Below are 26,220 nucleotides of genomic sequence, written 5' to 3' on the forward strand. Positions count from 1 at the left end.
ATCCGTCTATTCATTGAACGCGGGAAATAAAACGCAAGGCGACGTAAACTGTGCATTGTGACGTCACATTTAGCCTCGACTTTTTTCTCTTTTTCAAAGCAAACAATTATAAACAACAATAATACATTCCGTATGCAATGAAAAAGGCTGTTAAAACTAAACAAATTTAACCAATAAATTCAAAATGGTAAAAAAGTAACCGTAATTTTATCGTATATTCTTATTCAAAGAAACTCATGAACTCGTTCATCTATTTAGTCGTATTACGGGTTTATATGTATTTATTTGCTAACATCTGTTACAATGATAATTTTACTATTCACTTTGAACAAACTGAGTGTTTAAATTACGAATTGCACGTCAGGGTCTTCTATTATTGGCATTCAAAATAAATCGCGAATAACTGTTGAAGCAGGTAATGAAAAAATAAATGGCGGCGCCCATATGGATCACGAAAATTTCAGTGAACGTATATAGAGATTACCTCTTTTTCTTTTGCTGATTTTGACTTTTTTCTTTTACATACGTGTTACCTTTAGAGCCTTGATTCGCTCGGTATAATTTAGGTGCGGGTGATCAATTGTATCAAAGGTTGTGAAAACGATCAGACCCCCTATTACAAAATGCAGTGCCGTGCGGTGCCGAGGATTCAATATTATTTCAACGTTAATACTTTACTCAGACGACTATAAAAGGTGTTTTCCAACACATCTGTAAGTTTAAGTAAAAAGGAGCTCAAAATCACTACAGCTTATATAGACATCGAAATATCGTGGAAATATGGTGGGTTGACATGTCAGTTGACTAAACATCATATTCTGACAAGATTGGATCGGTAAATTAACTGAAAGTGATCCGGATATAATTGGACATTACAAAATCAATCCTACAACATCATATGATCACTGTTCGCTATCTTCACCTTTCATGTTTAAGAAGAACAAACGTACACACAACATGTTGTCGGTCATGAAAGACAACTACAAACAACATGTCTTTGGTTTAAATGTTAAATTATGACATACATAAACTCAATGACGTCTTCGGTCTAACAATAACATGGAAATAACCAAAACACAGCAACTGAACTCAGCACTCACTGTTTTGATATGACTATAAACAAAAAGCAAATACACAAACACGCGCTCGTTTAAAGTAACTGTAAACAACACGTATTCAAGGTCACGCAAATGAACACAACATTCAATGGTTTATCGTAACTGCCATCCACAGTCATGTTAACGCAGCTACGCACAAAACGACACAATTGCGATAACGGAGCTACATACATGTATACCAGTCGTTGATCTAACATTAACGTAAAACCAAAACGCTGCCACCCTAACTGAACATCATACAATGTGATGCATGGATATTATAACAAAGCACGTTTGATACAACTTAACAGAACTTGAAGGCATGTATGTAAATGAAATGATTCACCATAAAGCTGACACAACACAGTTTAGGCACGGATTCGTGTAACAAGCTGGAACAGTCAAACATTCTCAATACACTCTTGCGATGAATACATGACATCCTCATAAATTCGTCGATCATGTTGGATCGACATAATTTAAACAACCTCCCGTTGTGAGGCATGGCTATAAAACAAACTTTATTTAAGTCGCTTCTTGGCTGCCAATATTTTCTATAAGCAGCACACGACATACCGTAGCGTGGATAAATATACACACAACTGTCTTCCTTGTACAGCTTACATCGGACATTTCCCGGCGGATACAGCTATTAATAACGCACCGGTTGTCACTTTAAATAAAATTTATTTTTGAAAATACATGAAGGTGTGAACTATGATGCTTTAAGCCGGCATACTTAATCTGCAGTATCTATACCAGCGTGAATCGTTGCTGTTTATGCCCTATTGCATTTTTAAAAATGAAATTTATTTCTGAGACTAGTACATGTATTTACATTCTGCTTTCATTTCCGTCGCAAATTCTCAGCTGTTGAAATCGAAGTACTTTAAAACTTAGAAATAATGAAATCTACGTAAATATTATTAGCCTTGAATATTGACTTTGTTTTCACTACGCGTCAGATAATGAACCGTTTGGTGTGCTAATAGTTTTCATATCAATGAACCGTCGCGGTGGCCGAGAGGTTAGAGCATTCGCCCCGCATGCGGTAAGCCGGGGTTTGAATCCCGGCCGCGACAGACCAAAGTACAATGCAGTTAAAACAGGGAGTGACAGTTTCATCGCCAAACGCTCGGCATGACGTGTGAATGTCACGGGTCCTCGGAGATGACCTTAAAATCGGATGACCCGTATCACAGTAGGTGGGGCACGCTAAAGAACCCTCACTGTTCAATGGCGGTAAGCGCCGAGTATACGCCTAAATTTGAAGCCCTTCACCGGTCTTGATGACATCTCCATATAAGTGAAAAATTCTCGAGTGAGACGTTAAGCAAGATCCAATAAATCAATCATATCAATGAAATTTAATTTGATCTAAATTTAACACATAAAATGTGGAAAATGAATTTGGAATTCCAATTATTTAAATTTTATTGAGAAATACATGGACTATGTTTAAGGTGATCACGGAAAATTAGCCCGCAAAGAACTATTACAACCCATACAAGATTACTGCGCGGTGTTTGTGTGATAACCTAATGACACCCAATACTCATAGTTCAACTGTCAAACGAAAATCAGAGCACTCCTAACCTAGATTCTGATTTAGAACTTACTGTCGTATAAATCATTACATTGTCATTATTCCAAGGTTAATACTTAAGGTTTTAAAACGGCTATGTTTTATGGCATGTGTGGATTTCAATCTTGTAGATACGGAACACTCACTGAAGGGTTAGAAAGTGTGTACCGCAGTTTTAAAAGTGATCAAATATGTCCTTTTAAAGTTTTAAAAGCATGAATATCCTATTCAATGTGGGGGCCCAATCTTATTTAAGAGATAACCACTGACTGCCTGATTTCTGGTCGTTTCGGCCTTTTTTCAGTTCGGCCCCAAGTTTTTTCAGCCGTTAGTAGTTTCGGCCTGATGTCGTTTCGGCCCTAGTCGTTTCGGCCTTACTTTTGAATACCTTTGTAGTACCAATAAATTAAGTCTTTTTTCTCATCTTAATATATCAAAATTGATATTTCTTTGTTTCGAAAACTGTTATATATGTCTTTGGTGTAAACAAGGAAGTCAACACCATCAAAGAATGATATGTCATTTACAGATTACATTACACAGTATGATGCTGATTAAATTATAAACCGGTACCATATGATGCAGTTATTTTTAAGGCACAACTATTTTAATGACAAAGATCATATTCTCATCTGCAAGTTTTTTATCAACATGAAATATACCCCAAGACTTTGTTTCCATTGATGTTTTCAATATTCTGGCAATTAACATATTTTCGTTTTCAGAAATACGGATTGACAGAGAAACTAACGCAATATCACCTTTCAAAAATCTAACGTTCATTTCAAATGTTAATTTATTTGGGCGCTTATGTTATAACGTGAATATTATATAGATTAGATGGACTTAGTGTAAAAATAAAACGCATGACATATTGATAATCATATTCTCCTTTCTGCAATTACGTGTAACTAGCTATATGAAAATGTACAGAGAGACAGTTTTTGGAATTCTTTTTCAAAATTTTCAGCAAATAAATTTGTGAATTGCACACATTTACTGAAAATGGGGGATCATATTTCAAAATCTATAGCTACCGCGCCGACCCAATATATTTCACATAGTTTGTTAGAAGTCAAACATCAAATATCCGCGACCCCCACTTGTTCTATCCAGCGAAAAACAGGGCCGTAAATTACATGGAGGCGGAGGAGGCAGCTGCCTCCTCCAACTTTTGAGCCAAAAAATATTAAGATTTAAAGTTCATTAGAATTTATGTTGTTTCCAATAACTAAGAACATGATACCTCCCTTAAAAAGCATTCCAAATCTTTCTTTTAGAATGCGTTAGTCAAGTAACATCTTAGAAGGCCCTAGAATCAAGGATTTTGCACGAAACGTGTTCAGTGTGCACAAAATGTGCTCAGCGTCTGGGGGCCTGGGCAGCCCCCAGACCCCCGCCTAATTTCCTGCCTCCTCCAAATTGAAGGTTAATTTACGGCCCTGAAAAACCTTTTGAATTTGCATGGAATATACAAGTTATACATAGATCATTGTACTATCCATACAGGCTTGTGGGATTTTTTTTTCTGGTGTTTTTTTTCCGGTTATTTTTCTACTCCCAACTATTTTTTCTTCTATTGTTTCATGATTATTTTCATTAGTATATGTATATATGTTTTTGAATCTCTTCTTTCTATATATTTTATCTTGTTTACATTATATAACTACATAAAATATTGTTTAATTAAATCAAGCAGTCCTGATAAACAATTTTTATTGAATGACGAAACATCATCAAACTGCAGATTGAACTTTTCAGAGCCTCCTGCTAACATTACTTATCTTTTTCAGAGTATAAGAGGGGGCATGTTGCATGTTGACTTATCCAAAATTCAAAAGTAAACAATAACAACAAAAAATTGTGCTTTTGTCCGAACTTCAAAACCCTAAATCGTGTACATGGGTGGGTGGGGGTAACTAAAACTACATCTCCAACCTGGTGATTTGTGAAGTGGGTGCATGGGTCACTACATGGATTGAATTAATAACTTTCAAGCATAAATGTTATATTGTTCATTGTTCTCATATTCCATCACTGCTACTATCAACATAGGTGGGGGACCCAATATATCTTTAATATCGTCAAAAATAGTGGGAGGGAACTCTCCTCTCTCTCTCTCTCATCGTCGCAAACCACGGGCTATTATTTCATTCTATTTCACAAACGTTTGTGAAATAGAATGAAACAATAACCCGTGTTTTGCGATGATGGTTTCATATACGCTATCGATCATTAACATTTTTCTAATTTCTATATTGAATTTTTTTTTAATTTGGATGCATTAAAATAAGGAAGGCACAACTGAATCTAAAACCTTCTCGAGCGAGAGCGCGCGCGAGAGAGAGAGATAGTATTAGGTAAACTTTTACAGGTATCCCTATAGCTATACCTAACATAGTACTTTTTTGCCTTTGGAATAGTATATGTGTGTATTATCTTCTACACATTGTGAGGACGTCCTCACTTAATAGGTTTGGTCGGCGAGAGAGAGAGAGAGAGAGAGAGAGAGAGAGAGATCACATCAGCTTTGTAGCTGAATGCATCGTTTACTGACAGTTCAACAAATAATTGTACACGGGGAAAGTCGATGAAAAATGTTTTCTATCATTTTTATAAGGTAAAATGAATAAAATTACGTAAATTTTAAGAGTTTTTGGAAAAAATTAAGTTCTCCCAATAAAGTAATTCAAGTAATAATTAAGTAATTCAAGAAATTAAAAGATTTTGCCATTTATTTCTCCGGGAAAGAAAGAAATCATTGCTTTTTTAATCGTTTAATACATTTTTTCTAAACAAGATACTGATCTCACGGTGGGTATCAGGGACTAATTTTTTTAGACAAGGCAGTCTTCTTGTGTATTCGAAATACACATACACTGTGTTCACGGACATTTTACACCGTGTGTTGGGGAATACTCGTAGTCTGTACTGTAGATTTTATTATCAACATTATTGTATTCACCCGTAAATTACTAACTGAACCTAACATACACTAACTACGCAAATAACAACATATCAGTTTACAGCGTACAGCACCTGGTCATGAGTCATAATTGTTTATTTTTTCACTAAATATATTTCATTGAAAAAATACCTTTTCGAATAAAGTTAGTGTAGTATTACTTGTAGCTAATTTTTTTTATAGATATACTAACAAAAAATGCACAATTGTTTGTAGTGTCTTCACATGATTTCAAAGTGATTTTTAATATCTATAGGTTTTGCGTCGAAATCACATGTCAAATGCTAAATTGAAATTTTACAGCACAAATTTGTTGAGAAATCATTATATTTCGGGGTTAAAAGTTTGCCTTGATGATTTCAAAAACTATTCTCAATGATCATGGTATCACAATTTGCCAAACATAATGGAAAAGAAAGTTCGAACAATTTTGCATATATTTCATAATCTTTTCTAACACTACGCCTACCTCCAATTATTTCCTCATCATACAAAATTTCCTCTTCATTAAAGTCTCATAAATTCAATACACATCTATATTAACAAAAACAACATCACATTGTCGGTATTTTGTAGCTTACGAAACTTTGGCCGAAACGACTTGGTATCTAAGGCCGAAACGACAAAAGGCCGAAAAAACTTGAGGCCGAACAAACCTAGGGCCGAACTGTAAAAAGGCCGAAACAACTTGCATCGGACTGCCTCATGGAATCGGATGTTGATCTCACAGGCACTTGTTTCATACATATGGGCCCCCTCCTTAATAATACCACAAGGTACCTAACTAGATTTAGGACACCTCTCGATTCAAGTCTCATTTTACGATAAGTTTGCCATTCATCTTCACCTTTGTGATATAAGTCGCTTTAATAGACATTGTCCTTGCTGATGTATAGTTCCCAGTACCCTACACGAAGCCCCATGGCTATAAACTACTCATTTATTCATCGATTCCTATCGTTTCACATTTTCAGACGATTCATCAACTACAACAACTTCCGGTCGTAAGATCTACGGACAATTTTTTTTATAGAGATAAAACATACTGCGTGTGAAAAATAAAAAGTAATTATTTTATGGAATAATATAATTTTTAGGCCTAAGTAAGACTAACATAAAAGTAATTGAGGTCTGTTGAAAAAAAAGACTTTCGTTTAAACTTTAGTGTTAAGACTATAACAAATCCAGAGACAACCGAATGAATAGGTAAAATCTAGAGAATTTTGGAGAGAAATGTAAACGAGGGAAAAATCATAATAATGGATTGTTATCCATTAGCCTTATGGTAAACCATTTATCAATATTTTAAGAATTGTAATTTTTTTTAACTATATAAGATGTGAATGTTCAGAGTGGTGGTGGTGGTGGTAAACTCTGGCTAGTTGTGAAATTGCAAAAAAAGTATTCAAAAATCTTTAAATATTTATTTAAATATTAATTCAATATTCTTTTCCACCTCTTTCTTTCCTTTGTTTAAGAAAGGTCTAATTCTCCAATTTCTTGATTACCCCCCCCCCCCCCCCCCCCCCAATAATTTCATTTTCAATATAATAATTATAGAATTAATTTAATAAAAAAGTTTTCCTGCTCTGTGAAAATTTTAATTTTCTTTATTTGCCATTAGTGATTTGTTCACTGCAAATATAAATCCTTTTGGGGATCCAGAACATAATAGGTACAATTTAGCTTATGAACACAGGCACTTGTTTCATACATGGACCCCCTCCTTAATAAGTGCCTGTGTTAATGAAATATATGCTCCCTTGCATGCATGCAAGTTGTCAGAAAGGCCTGGGGTCAATTACATAGATCAGTGTAGTGCATTACATTATCATTACTTAGAAAATTTTGACATTACCATATTATCATTACCCCTATTTTGAAGTGTAATGCATTATATTACACATTATTTATGATTATATTACATTACAACACTTTAAAATTTCCTTTAGTATCTGTAGGCTATTCTAATTGGTTGACTGCTCAATGTTTAATTCAAGAATGAAAATGTCACTCAATTAGAAAGAGCAATTTCTGAAAACAATTCACAACAGTTTACTTTGAAACCTTAAAAATACCCTTAGGGAAATTCTAAATGAATATTTGAAGTGTTCCTTAGGTATTAGAATGAAAATGCTGTTCATTAAATTTTATACTGTTAACTTGAAAGACATTAATATACATGAGGTTGATCTTTTTGTCATAAAGTCTAAAAGTCAATCACTAATATAATGCATTAATCTAAACCTCCGAAATATCATCAAATATTTGAAGTAATGTAATGGAATGTAATGTGCATTACAGTATATTTTCTACAAGTAATGCACTACCATTACTTGCAATGCAAAAATGGCCCATTTATTCCCACCGTAAAATGGTCGACATAATGTCAAAACAGCGTAAAACCATAATACAATGAAATTGGGTGTCATTACATTACCATTACACATTACCATTGCCCCAGGCCTGTTGTAAGAATGTGACCAACTTTCTTGTATATGGTGCAGCTTTCATAATAGACTATTTAAAATACGCAGTGTGCTATGAAAAAAGAACCCTTAATACTGCATCTACTCTCTGACACTTAGAGCATGTCATTCTAAACAATTTGGAGCCTTAAATTACCAGCAAGTGGTGACATAAAAAAATGTGCCAAAGTGTCAAGTAAACAACATGCAAACAGATAGAATAAACAAACAATAACAGAAACAAACAAAACCAATTTTTATTCAAACATATCTAACAAATATATTTCTTCAAGAAATTCTGCAATATTGTGGTTGACTCTAAATAAGAATTTTGATATTCCCCTTTAATAACTAGATATACCAATAGTAATAATAATGCAGTAATATTGTTATTGTTATCATACATATATAATCTTTCCTTCATATAGTGTTCTTCCCATACATTAATAAGGTTACAAAATTTTGAATAGATTTATAAATATGAAAATAATCATGTATATATAATTGTATATAAAGATTCCTGTGAATTTCACACAAAATTACACAACATTTTCTTAATTGAAACAAAATATGTTCTCTTTGTGCAGAAAAATTACAACGAAATTTGTAACAATGAAGTCATTAAGATAATTATGGTACATGTATTATTTAAGAGCACAATTAAACAAATACATTTTCCAAAAAAAAAAATGAATGAGAATATACACTGACAGGAAGGCACAAGTATAGTGTGTAATGAGCCTGATATTAAAAGTCTTGGAAAACATTGATGATTTTGCATAACATACAAATTGAAATTAGGGCTTGATAAGTTTTATTTACTGCAGGTTAAGTGAAAATATCAAAGAAGTCGCTGGTGGAAACCTAAGTCTAGAAAAGATATGTAGCGCATTTAAAAATGAAAAAACTCAAGGAATAAAAGATCCCAAGAGTCTCAATAATTTGGTTTTAAAACTGTTCCCCAATGCTGTGAGATCTACAACAAGAAGCGAAGTAGATGGAAAACCAGTTAACAGCTACAGAAATGTTGTACTTGCTTCTCATATTGATAGATCTGAAGTATTATTTGAAAATTTAGAAAACATGATACCAAATGATTGGTTTGTTTTGAAGAGAGAGGCAGATACACTTGTATTCGGACATTTTTTAAATATCCAGTTTAATGGGAGGAATTCCTTTTTACAGTTGAAAATATCGAGAAGCAACAAAATCTCAATATGTCTAGATAACAAAGATTTAGATTGTCTTTTACATTACAATATTCCACAAGAGGTAGATTTCAATATAAGCTCTGTTCCAGCATTATTCCGATGTATGAAAGTAATTCGTCCATGTCAAGGGTATGACATATCAAATAATGAAAACAAATATACAAACATTTCAAAATGTACCAAAGAGATCTGTGAACAAAATGGTGAAACTGTAACAATATTAAGATCCAAAGACTGTAATCATTTCATTCAATTAATGTCAAGATCATCAGTATGTGAAAAATGCCAAAAAGTTTTTAGAAACAAAAACTACTACTGCAAGTCTAAAATATCTGATAAAGAAAATGTCTGCCAATTTTCAACAGAGGAAGTATTGGAAAAATTAAAAATATTGGCTCCAAATTTGAAGCAAAATCAGATAACATTGATACATTCTCAAATCATTGCTTCCAATACAAGTAAAACAGGAATGAGATGGGACAAGGATGTCATTTGCATAGCTTTAAGTCTGTACAATAGAAATCCAGCAGCATACAGAGATTTAACACAAAATAATTGGTTACATTTGCCATGTGAATCATTACTTCAAAGATACAAAAATGCAGTTCATCAAAAACCTGGGATATCCTTTGACATGATGTCATGGATGAATAATGAGGCCAAATCCCAAAACTTAACAGTAAAAGGATACTATGGTGGTTTGATATTAGATGAGATGGCAATACAAGAAGATCTCCAAATTGTCAACAACAAAAATGAAACAAAGTTTATAGGTCTTTCAGACAGTGGAACTCATGTCAAACAAATGCAAGTGTTAAATACAAGAAAGGCTGAATGTGAATTAGCCAACCATGTTTTACAGTTTGTTTTTACTGGTCTCACAGGTTTCAGATGGCCTTTTGCCAATTTTCCTAACACTCAGGCACCGCCTGCTGACATTTTTCTTACATTCTGGACCTGTGTCGATGCTTTGCATTCATGGGGATTCCAGCCTATTTACTCTAGCCTAGATGGTTCTGCTAATAACAGGGCATTTGTCAAAATGCACTTCCCTGACAACAATCCAGCTGAGCATAAAATGATAGCAAAATGTTACAAAAACCCTACTAGAACAATGATATTTCTGATGGACCCATCTCATTTGATTAAAAAAATAAGGAACAGTGTTTTAAGCAGTGGTTTTTTGTCCAGTCATCAAAGGCTTCTCACAGTAAATGGCCATTATATAATATGGAAAATGTGGGTAGATGCATACCAGTGGGACTGCACAAACGGTTTTAGAATTCACCATAAACTGAGTGATGAACATATTTTCCCCAACAATGCCCAGAAAATGCGGAATAAGTTAGCATTTGAGACACTTGATTTAGATATGTTGAATTTAATGACTTGCTACAGTCAGACACTGAATGCTGCTGGACAAGCAGAGATGACAAGTGTTCTTCAATTTCTGAAGTATACAAGCTCCATTGTGTCTTTATTTAATGATTCAAGACCAATCAAAGACATCAATGATACAAGACTTAAATCATTTACTGAGGTTTACAACTACTTTAAGGCTTGGGAAAGTGAACACTTACAAGATGATGAAAAAAATAAGAGACACAAGTCCCTAATTACCATGGAAACAAGAGAAGACATTGATTTCACATACCATGGGTTCATGTCACTTGTAAAAAAGAGTCTCCTTGAGTTGAAAATTGAAATTGCTCCGAGTCGAATTAATAGTGACATAATTGAGAACATTTTCTGTCAGCAGCGTGCTTTATATCATGGTGCAAATACTAACCCCAACTACAATGAGTACAGGACCGGAATAAATAGCATCATTCTTGGTCAGACAACAACCTCAACAAAATCAAATGCTGGTAAACATTCTGCAAAACCATTTGCTCTTTCACTCCCTCCAAAGAGACCAAAGACAGAAACATAATTGACATTTTCCTAGCATTTCATAGCATCAATGTACTCAATATGACTACATTAATATGAAACATGTATATGCAATGCAATGTAAATTCTCAATAAAATTCTCTGAAGATGACTAAGAAGTATGTTATTTTGGTAAATTAATTACTGTTAAGTGAAGTCAGTTCATTAAGAAATTTGACTTTGTTATTTCAAACAAAGAGGGCAATACCAGTCTTCCTGTTCAATTCCTATCCATTGATCATCAGAAATGTTAAGACACTGGCGATTGTACCAAGTGTCACATAAATCACACGCTACCCAGTCCTCCCCATCTTCATATTTCTTTTCACATAAAGGACATTGTAATTGACATTTATCTGCTTGTTTACATTTTTTCTTTGTAAACCTAAATTTTGTAGGCTTTCTTTTTCTTGATTTTATGTTTTTCTTTGGGTTTCCAGAAATACATGTACTAGTACAAGGGGGTGATTCTGAATGTGTTGATGATGAGGCAGGCTCACTCTGAGAAAATGTAGATATGGCAGGTTCTGGGGCAGAGGTCAATGTTTGATGGGGGAGATTTTCTATAGTACCACATTCATTCAAGTACAGTGGATGTGTAATCTCATCTGAAGACGCCACTATTGAACAAAGCATTTCTTTGATTTTATCATTTTTTGCTGAGGAGGAAACTTGAATACCATATGCAGAGCATAATTTTAATAAGTCTTTTTTGGTAAAATTTTGCAAACATGACTTACCACTATCAAAAATAAGTGATTTAAGTTTCAAATGAGAGCTGCGCTTGCACTCAGATTTGTCTTCAAGTAAACTGTTCATTTTAAGCGTACATGATGCACTCTGCTTTAAATCAACTCTCCTCCTTAGTCGTTCAGTTTTTGTTTTTTTTAGGACATGAAGCAATTTTTTCCTAAACTCATTATCTGCAATTTTGCAGAATCTTTCAATAATGTCTTTGAACAATTCAAGCAGACACTCATTAGCATCTTCAATGTTAACCTTAAAGATAGGGTCTTTAGGTTCAAAATCAGAAAACAACCTTTTCCAAAATTCAAAAATACCTAGGTCATTCAAAATTTCATTTCGAGTATAATTCAGCAAATCTGCGCCCAGTGCTGAAAAAGTCTGTTCATTTTGTAAAGAAGACCTTTTGTTTTCTACTTTCATGATAAACTCAAATGATTGATCTTTTATGTTTGTCAATCCATTTGTCAAGTTTTGTTTTCTCTGTGTTTGAAATAGTGTTTCTTTATACTTTGAAGAATTTTCAAGAAATGCGTACGTTTCAGTAAGAGAGTCAAGCATTTTAACTTTCAAAAATAATTTTGAGTTTTGATTTCTATGTGTTGATTTATACACACTATTCATAGATTGTTTCATGTAATGGAAACGACTTTTTGCGATGCACCTCCCAAATATATACCTAAGCTTGCCTCTTCCTGAATCGGACATTTCTTTTATTGGGGAGGGAGAGGGATTACTCAGTGAAATAAGATCACTCTGCCTTTTTAGAACTTCAGATGTGACTCTATCAAAGATTTTGCTACACATTTCAAAGTGCTGACTTGAAGGCTCACATTGAAAAAGAGCTTTGACAAGGGAAACATAGGTCTCCGAAACAGAAAAATGATATACAGCTGAATAATATTTTGTCCAAGTTTTTGCTTCAGTGGGTTTTTGTGACACATCATCACAGTTTTGCACAAATAAATCTTTAATTTCAGAGAAAAGTTTATTGACAAAATACTTCAACTCATTGGGTTGTTTTTGTAAGATGTTTTCAAAAATATTACTCAAAATTTTATCTGAAGGTGCCAGCTGACTTTCAGATTTGAAAAGAGCAGAAATTTGTGCATTGTCTATGATCTCTTCAAATGGTTCATGGTGTGTTGGTTCAACAACATCAGAATCAGGAGACAATAAGAAGTCAATTTCACTCATCTCATTGTCACTGAAATCTGATAATTCATCATGACCAATTTCACCCTCAGAAATATTGTGCTCCCCTGTGGTATCTGAATATGAATACATAGCCCTGCAACATCCAAGATTTCCTTGAGTATCAAATTTGGGGATACCAGTGTTTTCATAGAACTGGTATAAATTAGGATCATGTTTGATTACAGATGAGTCATTGAAACCTAAAACTCTCAACCCCTTTTTTTCAGTAGCTCTACCAATTGCAACACCAAGTTGGCCTGCTGCAAAAATATTGCTGGCATCTACTTCCACTCTTTGCAAGGTCAAACCCTGAGATTTGTGTATGGTGATACTGTATGCAAGACACAGGGGGTACTGTTGTCTTGACGCAACAACCTTGCCATCAGTACAACTGTATGTATAACAAAAATGTTTCTGGCTTAAAATTTGTTATCACATTTTCAGAATTAGGCCCCCCCCGAAAAATTTACAGTTACATTGTTTTTTGACAGGCCTGTAACAGTTCCCCTTAATCCATTAACAAGTTTAACACTAAGATTTTTCAGCAACATAACAGGGCAACCAATTTTCAGATGTAATTTCTTTGGAACAGAAAGTTTTTCAAGTTTAGACATATCACCTTCATCAACTGAATTGTAAACAATTTCGTCCCCCTCTAAATCGATCAACTTCATGGCATTGTACATGAAACAATCAAAATTTCTGGCACACAAACGAATAGGCTCAGGACCTGGTGGTAGGGGACGGCTAAGTCTGTGTAACAAATCATGTGTTTCTTTTGGTAAATCCCCCCTAGAAACGTCATTTATTGCCTTAATGAAATCAGGCTGATGTTGGCGCAGAACTTCACTCAGAATGAATTTATGACAAAAAATTTTAGTGAAGGCTTCTGATTTAAAACAATAGTCACCACTGTCATTTTTAAGAAAGTCTGGAACTGGAGGAAGCTGAAAAAAATCCCCCACAGCAATAACCTGCATTCCTCCAAATACAATATCATTTTTCAAAATTTTCCTACAAATATATTCAATTTGATCAAATAGTTTCATTGAAAGCATGGAAATTTCGTCAATTATTAAACAGCTGGTTGTTAAAATGTTATTTTTGTATTTTTTTAAATTTTCATCTGTATTTAGCCGAAAAACAAGATCTTCATTAGTAAATCTACCATCAGCTATTCCGGACCAAGAGTGTACAGTCTGGCCGCCAACATTTAGTGAGGCAATTCCGGTCGTTGCTGTTATTGACACGGTTTTTCTATCGTGAGCCAATGCTCTAGCGATTTCCTTCACTAAATAACTTTTACCTGTGCCACTTTGCCCCAAAACCAGTAAAGAATGGCCATTTTTTACGTTTTCCAAGATCAGCTGTTGCGTTGCTGTCAACGCCATGACCTTTACCTTCAAGTTTGTGACTTTAATTAGTAACCAATCAAATTACGTTCTAACTTTTAGCTCTTACGACCGGAAGTTGTTGTAGTTGATGAATCGTCTGAAAATGTGAAACGATAGGAATCGATGAATAAATGAGTAGTTTATAGCCATGGGGCTTCGTGTAGGGTACTGGGAACTATACATCAGCAAGGACAATGTCTATTAAAGCGACTTATATCACAAAGGTGAAGATGAATGGCAAACTTATCGTAAAATGAGACTTGAATCGAGAGGTGTCCTAAATCTAGTTAGGTACCTTGTGGTATTATTAAGGAGGGGGCCCATATGTATGAAACAAGTGCCTGTGGTTGATCTGTACGATTTAAAGTTCATGTGTTTCGATTATCGTAAACTTATAACATACTGATAAAACAGTATGAAAACTGATAGATGTGATTAAGATTGGAGTAAAAGTGAGACTGTTTCCTAACGATTTGATTGATTCAAAGACGAAAAACAAAATACAACTTACCCAGTGACAATGAAATATCCATAAGAAAACTACTTGAAGGATGAATACACTACATACTCGCTGCATTATGTGGTCCCTGTTTATGCTATGAAAAACACATTTTGAATAATGTCTGGTTCACGGATAAATTCCAGTCTCAGGCTTTGTAATTGTGTCCCTGTCGTAACAATCACCCCTCCTAACGTTATTGTTATTTAAATTTACACCACGTGGGTTTTTTGACCCATTAAAAGGTTAGAGGTAAGGTCAAATTCCGCAGTGAAGGAAACCGGAAATAAATCTGCCAAAGCTATAGTCATTTTCTGTATACTGTAATGGACATGTATCATCAATGCAAATTAGAAAATTAAATTAAATACTGTCATACCAGCGATGATTGTGAAATAGTGAAAAGCTCAGGAAGTTAAAGTCATTTAAAGTTTAACTGATATTTAGTCTTATTGTCGTGTCATGAGGGGGGAGGGTCTTTTGTTCGGGGGGGAGGGGGGGGGGGGGGGGCAACGGTAATAATTCCATTGTTTATAACATATGCAAATAAAGAAATTGGGGAGACTGCTTTCTTCCATTTTTCATTTATAGTGCTATTTAGGGTAAAAGACAGAACTGCAAACATATATGCATGTATTCATGGAGAATTTGTATAAAAAAAATTATCTTTGGTAGTAAGTTTTTAACACTCCCTCCCCCCTTCGAATTAAGAAATCATGAATTTTTTCGAACTTAGGAGAAAAGTTCCCCCTCCCCGATTTAGGATTTTGTAGAGTGGGCAAATCACAGGACAAAGCAATTTTTTTTCCTCTTGTCAAGGATTTTTAACAAATTAAGTTATCTTCAGCATTGGTTACAAAAAGAGAATATTTTGCATTGAAAATAGAATTGGTGAAGAAAATGTGCGATTCCTCCCTTATAGTATAATTGCAACTCATATAAACTGCACAAAATATATAATATATCACATTATAAGTTAATCATCAACGTCACAGAAAAAATGAAATTGATGTTATTGTTAGATTCTATTACTACACTTCCATAGCATGCTATTTTTAGATTTATTCCTCTTTAAAGATATCTCATAAATTTTATAAGATATCTTATTAAACTTACAAGATATCTTCTAAAGTTTATGAAATATATTAATTGTATCCTTTATAATTGGATATCTGATAAAAGATGATAAAATATGTTATATATTTTATAAGTTATCTTCTAAAACATATATCTTATGTCTTTTAAGATATCTCAAACTTAATAAGATATTTTATAAGATATCTCAAAAACGAAATTTTATAAGACATCTTGTTAACTTTATAATGTATCATATGAATTTACTTTTATAAGATATATATCATAAAACATAACGTACTAATTTTACTCTTTATGCTAAAGCAATTCATCAGCAAATGTGAATTATTACTATGGTTGTGCTCTGCAATGCATGCAAGCAGGTAGTTATAGCTATACAGTATCAAAGTTGGTTAAGAAGTACTATGTACAAGTTACTACTCATAAATGGAAATTCAATGGTTGAAAATTTTCCATATTTATTGAAATATACATAGTTTTCTTATCTATATGTATTGATCAGAAAGTAAGACAATGTTACACCACTGTATCTGCAAAAGTTTTTTTAAGTCTTAAATATTAAAGAAATTAAACATTTAAAGTGGAAAATTTTTACAATATGTCTATATATACATAAAATCAGATGCTGAAATTTTATAAAATTTAATTCAATATCAGTATACATGTATATACATACATTTCAAAGTTATAACAATTTCTTAAAAAATCTTGGAAGTTATTTTTATAACTTTAGTCTGTGACATGCACTTTAGAGCATCCCAGATTACAGGATTTGAAGGTAGATCCTTAATGTAAACTGATGAATTCATTTAGGAATGTGCACTGCACACCAGCTATTTCCTCAAAATGAATCTCTGAAAGAAAAAAAAATTCACAATGATCAATATAAGCTATCTAAATTTTATTTTCCAGTATGAAATATGAATGCTGATTTATGTCTTAATTACTCCTTCTAGATATCTATTCTGTTTCAATTTAGTATCAATAGCATTAAAGACAAGAGGCCCATGGACCACATTGCTCACATGAGTTACCTTGGCCCATATTTAAAGATTGTTCTTGTATATTTGCATGTAAAGCTTTGATTCTTATTGTGGCCCCAACTTACCCCCGTAACTATGATTATTACAAAATTGAATCTGCACTATGTCAGGAAGCTTTCATGAGAATGTAAATTTTGTTGTCCCAATGGCTTCTTGAGAAAAAGATTTTCCCTATATATTTGTATGTTAAACTTTGATCCCCTATTGTGGCCACACCCTTCCCCTGGGGTGGGGGGCATAATTTTAACAAACTTAAATCTGCACTATGTCAGCAAGTTTTGACATAAATGTAAGACTTTCTGGCCTAGTGATTCTTTAAAAAAAAATCAAAAGATTTTCCTTATATATTTGTATGTGAAATTTTGATTCCCTATTGTGGCCCCATCCTACCCCTGGGAGCTATGATTTTAACAAATTTGAATCTGCCTATGTCAGGGAGCTTTCATGTAAATATAAACTTTTGTCTTACTTTCTGGTCCATTGGTTCTTGAGAAGATGTTATATTTTCCCTATATATTTGTATGTAAAACTTTGATCCCCAATTGTTGCCCCATCCTACCCCCGGGGGCCATGATGTTATCAAACTTAAATCTGCACTATCTCAGGAAGCTTTCTTGTAAATTTGTGCTTTCCTGGCCCAGTGGTTCTTGAGAAGAAGATTTTTAAAAGATTTTCCCTATACCTTTGCATGTAAAACTTTGATCCCCTATTGTGGCCCCATCCTATCCCTAGGGGGACATGATTTTAATAAACCTGAATCTACACTATGCCAGGAAGCTTGCTTGTAAATTTCAGCTCTTCTGGCCCTGTGGTTCTTGAGAAGACTTTTAATGAACCCACCCTATTTTGTGATTATCTCCCCTGTGAAGGGTGGCAAGTTAGGCTGAAATTAACACTATGGTTCTGGAGAAGAAGTTGAAAAGGTTGTACAGATGGACTGATGACAGCAAAAAGTGATCAGAATTGCTCTTTCAAGCTTTCAGCTCATGTGAGCTAAAATCAATTTGAAATTTTTCTTTGCTATGTGATTTATCTCTACCTACACTGCATATACACTATGGCTATTTTACCAGAAAGAAAAATTTTAATTATAACTTTACATATATATTTTATGATTTTTTTTCAAAATAGATATTTAATATAATTAACATTTTATAGAAGAGAAACAAAAATACCATAATCACAATTTGAAACTAAAGATTGTTTATTAGGAAATACAAATGTCTCCCTGAGCTCCCCAAATTGGAAGTTCTCCAAATGAAACTGCCCCTTATTGTACTGTATGGTATTGAGGAGAAAGCATGAGCAGAAGCATATAAGCATTTATGAACTCCGATAAGCCATATAGAAGTGTTCACAAATTATTTTATACCCTCCACCCCTAAGATTTTAAGAAAACAATTGGATCTTCCTATCCTTACAATATATGTCAATCTGCAAATGGCATTGAAGTATTGTGAAAAGTTTAAGTCTAACTTTGATAATCCATATCAGAGGAGAAGCATTCACAATCTATTTAAACATCTTCCACCCCTCTTAGATCCACTATAACTTAGGAAAATAATTGGATCCTCCCGTCCTAACAATATGCACATCTCCATATGTCATTGAAGCATTGTACAAAGTTTCAAGTCTAGCGGATAAGCCATATACGGTAGGAGGAGAAGCGTTCACAAGAATTTGTGACAGACAGGTGGACAGACAGAAAATACAAAAACAATGTCTCGATCCCCCTGGAAGAGGGGAGACATAATAAACTAACTGTAACATCATGCTTCAAAATACTAACGATTTATACTAAGACACTGAATACTTACAATTTACACATGCAAGACACAGTACTATTTGATGGGCAGCAATTAAAACATGGCTTCTAAAAGGAAAAAAAATCATGCACTTATTTAGTATGTAACAAAAAATGTAATATTATGAAATTATACGATTTGTCAGTAATTAAGATTCAGTATTCCATGAAACAGTGTGTGTCATCTGCAAGTGTACTATATACTCAACCAAGACAGAAATACAGGCAAAGTGATAGCATAAGCAATAATGTATCTCTTCATGAAAATATTTCTAAGATCTGCTACATGTATAATTATTAGCTTAATTCTTATAATCTTAAATTTTTTGACTTGTATCTGATGAAAGTTTTGAGGTAGAAATTGTGTTTGTGCCTTTGTATGCATGTACATAATTTGTAAATGTAGTTGTACCCCTAAGTAGATTTTACATAATAAAACACTGAACACATATACATGTACTTCATAAGTTCTGTTACATGTACATATACAACCATGCATAAAAAGATGTTTAAATACTATAACAATTTTTTAAGAAACAAAATTATCTGCATGCAGTGTATAGTTTGGTTAAAAATTTAAGGACAGATAAAATGATCTTGCTTTGTAGACAGAATAATCTCCTTTAAAATCTTGAAAGCATAATCATTACATTCAATTATAGGAAGATGTGATACCTTGACAAATCTAGGATTCCTTTGAGGATCTCAAAATACATTTGTTCAAAGGGTGGTGAATCACTCAAAGTCCCCAAAAAGTACACTGAAAGCAGACACATGCACAAATATGTATTATGATTTGAAATTTAGGCTAAAAATATAAATTGCTGTGCAAGTCAAAATAATGGCAAGAGAAAAAGAATCCCACTTCTCTATGATACACTTCCTTGTATTGAGGTGTACCGAAGACGAGTCGAATGTACCAGTCTCATTTCAATTCAGATTGGAACATATAATTCGTAACTTTTTTCTTTAACTGTAAACAATTAAGTTTTAATATTCTGATCACAATCTCCATTTAAACAAATTAATTGTGTCTTATTGAACTTAATTTCACTTGTCAATGAAACTTTTAGATTTAGTTTGATTAAAATTCCTTATTATAGATAAAATTGAATTACAGATGTCAAACAATGTTTCTTCAATGATCTCTTCAACAATATATGTTTATTTTAAAAACTAAGGGTAGTGTGTTTAATTTTTGGTCAGAAACACAATATTTATTTGATGCCTTAATTTATGCTTTTAAATTTTCAAAACTCCATCAACATGCAATATAATAAATAGTTTGATCAGTTACAATTGTATTTAATTCACAAAGTTCTTTACAATTTAAGGCAATTCAGTTAAATATATATAGCACAAACTAAAACATGTAAAATAATTAACACTGCACAGTCAGCTTTTCATTAAAGGGAGCTTATAATTACAAAATTCTTTACTTTAGGTTAAATAATACTCGGTGCACACTATGATCCTAACTTGGCCAAACTTGAAAAAAAAAATCCATGTAATATGATCATGCAAAATAATTTTTTCTCCTAAATTTCTAGAACAGCTTCTGGATGATCACAGCTCTATTTTGATTTCTGAGACTTATAACTGTTTAATTATGTTGCGAAATGTAATACTAAAAATGAAACAGCAAAGGTTTCTTACAGACAAAATATAGTTGATGTATAACAATAGTTAATTACAGTGTAGTGCAATGTAATCCTAATTGTGATTCAATTATTTGATTTAAGATTTTAAATTTTTGTACAGATTGTCCTCTAACATACAGATACATGACTAATCTAAATATGAAAAAGATTATTGATATTATTACATGTGTGTTTCTGTAATTATAAGTTTGTAATTGGAATAAGTTAATCTAAATTAATTAAAAAGATCAGAAATGCATGTAGGTATTTCATTCATAAAAGGAGAATTGTTTTTTTTATAAATGACTTATGAAAATATGTACTGCCTATAATGTATCAATAAAGGAAAAAGTTATGATGTATATCCATGTATATTGTCCCGTCACATTAATATATGTGTTAATGATTAATATATATCATAAATGCTTGCATAAATAAACATTAGTAATACATGTGTGTGGTTACAGAAACTCAGAGCTATAAACTGCCAATCTGTAAATGAGTATGAGACCTGCACCACTCAGAAATTTTAAATGTTTTCTACTATGATTTTATATAAATCAAAGACTGCAATATTTTGCTACATATAAGAAGATTGATGCATGATCTGATAAAAAATTTAATTAATGCATTGTCCACTGGTGTCTAATATGCACATTTTTTACCAGATTTAATATACATGTTATAAATGACTATTACAACCCTGCATTAGATACAGGGAGGATCCTGTTAAATATAATGCACTGTCCCCTGATGTCCTTTGCAGTTTTGTGATCAACTTTTAAAATTATCACTGGTACATTATATACTTTGGCAATGGTTACTATATATATACATGTATACATCTAGTCATGTTCTAATTTCCGTTTATTGTTGCTTTCCCTCCACTTAAAAACAATCCATAATTGGTCACCTTTGAGCGTACATACATGTAGTGTATGAAAAGGGTGCTATATAAATATGGTAATATTATTATTAAATTATATCATAAGGAAAAGTTGGAATTTTTCATTTACATATGTACCAAATGATAATCATACAAATACATGTCATATACTTTTCATTCATTCTAATTTTCTTAGGTGTGCTGCATTCATCAATGAGTTTAATTATCAAAATCTTTACATATCAAAAAATTATGAATGGGTAGTATACACACCCCCTGGTTACCACAATAGATCCAATCAATAAAATTTACTTTCTTCATAAAATAAATGCACTTTATCTATACTGCTAGATTAGGAAAATGATTATGTTTCCATCAAAGAAATATTAAGTTTAGAAGTTTTAAGATACTTGCAATGCATCTTTCTTTGCTTGTAACATGCACATTCACAGATACATACATGTATATACCTCAAACATGAAACAGACTATAATATTTTCTGCGTGGAAATGGTAAATTGTATGCAACATTTCAGTGTTTGATAAATTGAACACAATCCCTATGCAACATTAAAATTTAATTATGGCATTTGAAATAGAAAGATGTCCTCTCAATATTTTTTTTCACGATAATCAAGACTTCTTTCAAAGTTGGCCTAGGTCCAAATCTACGGACGATAACTCTTTCTTACCATTTCTTATTTAAGCTTTATTAGCTGATGGCATTAGGAAAATAATGCATTGATACGTAGATCTATATATTGCAAAAACAAATAAAGCACAATATACCATAATTTCTAATTGATACTTACATTAACATTGGAATTCCTTAAAGCACATCCATATCCGGTAGAAAATTCACCGGGTCTGAGGTAGGTCGCGTTGGAGTCTCGGAACAGCGAGATTATATTATATTCGATAGTCCTTTGATTTTACGCTCTACTTAACACCGATAAAGAATATGTTCCGAACACGTTAGTAGGGGTGACAATGTCGTGCTTGAAAGGCCAAAGAGTTGTGTATTTAAATAGATTTGATGACGTTTAAAATTTTAAGATATTGAACACATCTATCTAGGTCAGAACATACATGTACTTTACCTGGCAACTATGCAATTTGTTTCTATATGGTTATCTTGCGGCCGCCAGATAAGTTTGAAGCGACCGTCACATAAAATGTTTAATCACCAGGCACCAACCTGCTTCTGTACGGTCTTGCATTCTAGGAAACAAAATAAGTGCATGGTGCATGCTAATTACGGTTATGCAACGTCGTTAATACTCTAGAATTAAAGACATACACCACTTTTAAAGTAGCCACCAGGAAAAGCACGTCCACTTATTGAAGTTAGATACGGATATTACCCCCTTTAGTCGTCCTTGTATTTGATGAAATATCAATCTGACTCTAAATATAAAAATTAATTTGCATCATTTTGCTGAACTGTTCACTCTTTCCACTCCTTGTACCATTTCATTCGTTCGTTTTCATTCACTTCATGAACTGTAACTTTCTTTTTGCAATCCTCTGTACATTTCCTAATGTTCTAATGTTTCGACAGTTTTTGTACAAAATTGATGATCCATATTTCCATTATTTATACCTCTTTTATCTTTGTAACAATGCAGGCGCGTCGGCAAGTGTTTGACATTGGGGCGGTGAACTGGATTTTTTTTTTTTAAAAAAAGGGGGGGGGGGTAACGTATTTTAGCTAGTATGTACATATATTCACCAACACCCCCATATTTTCCTAATATATATCTTTCCATCTATTGAAAAAATTGCAATATTTGTCTTCAATTCAAACATTTAATAACTTAAGTAATATCAAGGAAGTTGTATGCAAGTTAAACACATTAAACTCATTTTTATCAAATTATATAAATGTACATTGATTCATTGAACAGTTCAGAAACGTCCAAAAATAAATCCTCGTCCATCCCGCGCTGAGACAAACTCGTCAGCGACTTCTGATATGTCCATTTTATCCGTAGCTTCCCAGTGGGTGTGTAGAATCATCAAGTGATTAAGCCTCTCCTGTGTCATAGTCGCACGAAGATAGGTCTTGACTCGGCGCAGTACAGAGGATGTCCGCTCACTTGTGGCATTAGTGGCTGGCATCACTAAAATGAGTCTTAAGAGAGTTACAATCTCCGAGAACAGACATTTGGTAGCTGGAGGCATTTCAGACACTAGCTTACCAAATACGAAATAGACACAACACTAGTTGATGAATTGTTCAAGCTGTTTCTCACGAATGATGTGAATGTTTCCAACTGCGAAGATAGAGATGTCTGGTCCAAATCATCACAGTAAAATTTTATCACGAAGTCCAGATGTTCTGTGTATGTCTTGTCACCACGCACATACTTCAAAAGAACGTCCTCTAGATGGCGGTACACTTGGTAGCCCGGCTGGTCAAAACGATCCTTCACACAGTTGACTACTAAATCTAAAGCCTCAAAGTACTGCTGTCTATAGAGGTCTTTTTCTGATGCTGCAAACCCTGGAGGGGCGTTTCCTGTTTCAAACCGCTTCGGCATTTTTCTTCGCCTTGGCAAAGTTGGCTCATTGACATCTAGATCGTCAAGTTTGTTGTTGAGAGATTCCCAGAAAGTATTGAAGGACTCTTCCTTTCGCATTTCACTGAGCGATGACAAGGAAAGTTCGGTTATGTGTTGGCCCTCAGCAGCTGATAACTCTTTCGTCTGCAGCGTTCCACTTAAATTGTCTGTGTGACGGAATATGTCGTATCCCAGAGACACTCCAAAGAGGAAGTCAAACTTTGCATCTGAGCTTTCACACCAATGATCCTTGAACGGGTTTCGGCATCCTTTGTGCATTCGTAGCAGGTCTCCCACAAAGACTGAAGGACAGAGTAGTTTTTCAAGACACTATTCAAGCTAGCAGCTTTAACAGTCCATCGAGTGGGGTATAGCACACGGAATCCTGGTGTATCTGGTGCCAACTCGTGCTTCAGCTGCTCGAGTATGGTGTCCCTCCTAGGCGAATACTTGATGAGTTTTGACATTTCAAACACAGTATCTAAGGCATCACGCATCACCTTTTATCTTTTCACGGTATCGCCAACGGCCAGGTTGAGTGCGTGTCCATAACAATGTGTGTATATTGCCCTTGCTTCTTTTCTGGTGATGTTAGCAGCCACATCCTTTTTCGCTCCGGACATGTTCTGGCTCCATCATAACACTGCCCACGGCACTTATTCAAAATGTTCATCCGCATTAGTGTATCCAAAATTACATTGGTCAGTGTTGTAGCGTTGATGGAAGGCACCATACACAGTCCAATGAAGTCTTCATGCACATGCACATTTAAATCCCTGTCAACATGACGAATAACAATCACAACTTGTTCACGGTTAGACTGATCTGTTGTCTCATCAACCATGATGGAGAAATAACCATTCTCTCTGATGTTCGATGCCACGTCCCGCAATATCTTCAAAGCCATCACTTGTAGCATTTCATTCTGGATGTCTGCTGATGTAAATTTGTCTTGCTTCTTTTCTAGCCACTTGAGGATTGACGGATCCGATTCACCATGGAGCTTCAGAAGCTGAATAAAGTTACTTTGCTCGTTGTCATGGCCATGGAGAGGTAATCCCTGTCTAGCAAGAAACCTGATGTTTCGTAGAATTGTTAACAGCAGCGGTCTGTTGCGTGTTTTCTCCTCTGAATGGGCGGCTGAGAGTACTTCACCAGTGTCTTTCGTTTCTCTGGGAAGTTTCACTTTTCTTTCCACAGACTCTTTGTGGCAGTCGGAATCTTGATGTTTCCTGAATTTTGATGTGGCATCCTTCCAGTTACTGAAGCCTGTAGATATACAACTGCCCTCAGCCTTGGAATTAGAAATTTTGCCTTCCTTTGCGGCGTCCATGCAAGTGAAACAGAAAGCCAGATCTTTTGCCTGAAAATATTTTTAAATACATGTATAAATTAACAGTATATCACTTTCAGAAATATCGACTTTAGTGTAATTACTGTAAATGAACCAATGATGGATTTACTTCATTAATTCATTAAATTAACCTGTAAAATATCATGGAATAAATTAAAACATATAAAATAATCTCATACACATACCTCGTCATAATGCAACCATGGGTATGGTTTGAACCAGGAGGAGTTGAACGAACGTAGTTCTAGATTCTTTTTGCCGAAAGACCGCTTTGGAAATTTAAAATTAGCAGGTTGATTAATACGTGTTAATCCGTCCATTTTTGAAATCAAAATGCAGGAATATATGTGACAAAGGTAAACAAAAAATCTCAAAAAGTTGATTTAGACAGTAATTTTGATTCATCTTCGGTATTTTCCTTTAATTCACATGCTCATTCAGCTCATATGCTCATTTATTGTAACAGTTATATTGTTTGATAATTGTTTAATGACTTAACGACTTGCGGTAGTGTACAATGTAAAGCGTCCAAACATCGATCGATCAATTAATGAAGCATACTTAATACCCTATTTTTAATTATTGTGTACACACGTCGAGCCCAGGTACCTACTTCACCTTTTTCTTTACTATTCTATTTTTTTATATATATATTTATTTATTTTTCTGCAAAATTATTGGAGCGGCGACCGCCGCCCCTGCCGCCCCTTTGCCGACGCCCCTGCAATGGCTCCGATTTTCTA

General features: G+C 33.9%; 1 protein-coding gene and 1 long non-coding RNA gene across 6 annotated transcripts in view; both read right to left on the reverse strand.

The window, feature by feature from the left end:
* Positions 1–15,501, reverse strand: part of LOC125648776 (uncharacterized) — a 235,422-nt gene extending 219,921 nt beyond the window's left edge. For all 5 annotated transcript variants that reach the window (XM_056151082.1, XM_056151079.1, XM_056151078.1 and 2 more), the window contains exon 1: positions 15,105–15,501. In XM_056151082.1, coding sequence (XP_056007057.1) covers positions 15,105–15,170 — 66 coding nt within the window. In that variant the 5' untranslated portion in view covers positions 15,171–15,501. The remainder of the gene's footprint in view (positions 1–15,104) is intronic.
* Positions 15,502–16,813: 1,312 nt separating this feature from the next.
* Positions 16,814–22,454, reverse strand: LOC125659057 (uncharacterized). The gene is made up of 4 exons (XR_008799007.1): positions 22,372–22,454; positions 19,710–19,794; positions 19,048–19,103; positions 16,814–17,041 (listed from the first exon to the last, which is right to left on the reverse strand). It is a non-coding gene; the product is annotated as an uncharacterized LOC125659057 (long non-coding RNA).
* Between the last annotated feature and the right edge of the window lie 3,766 nt (positions 22,455–26,220).

The sequence above is a fragment of the Ostrea edulis genome, chromosome 10 (assembly GCF_947568905.1).
Source record: "Ostrea edulis chromosome 10, xbOstEdul1.1, whole genome shotgun sequence".
Lineage (NCBI taxonomy): Eukaryota > Metazoa > Mollusca > Bivalvia > Ostreida > Ostreidae > Ostrea > Ostrea edulis.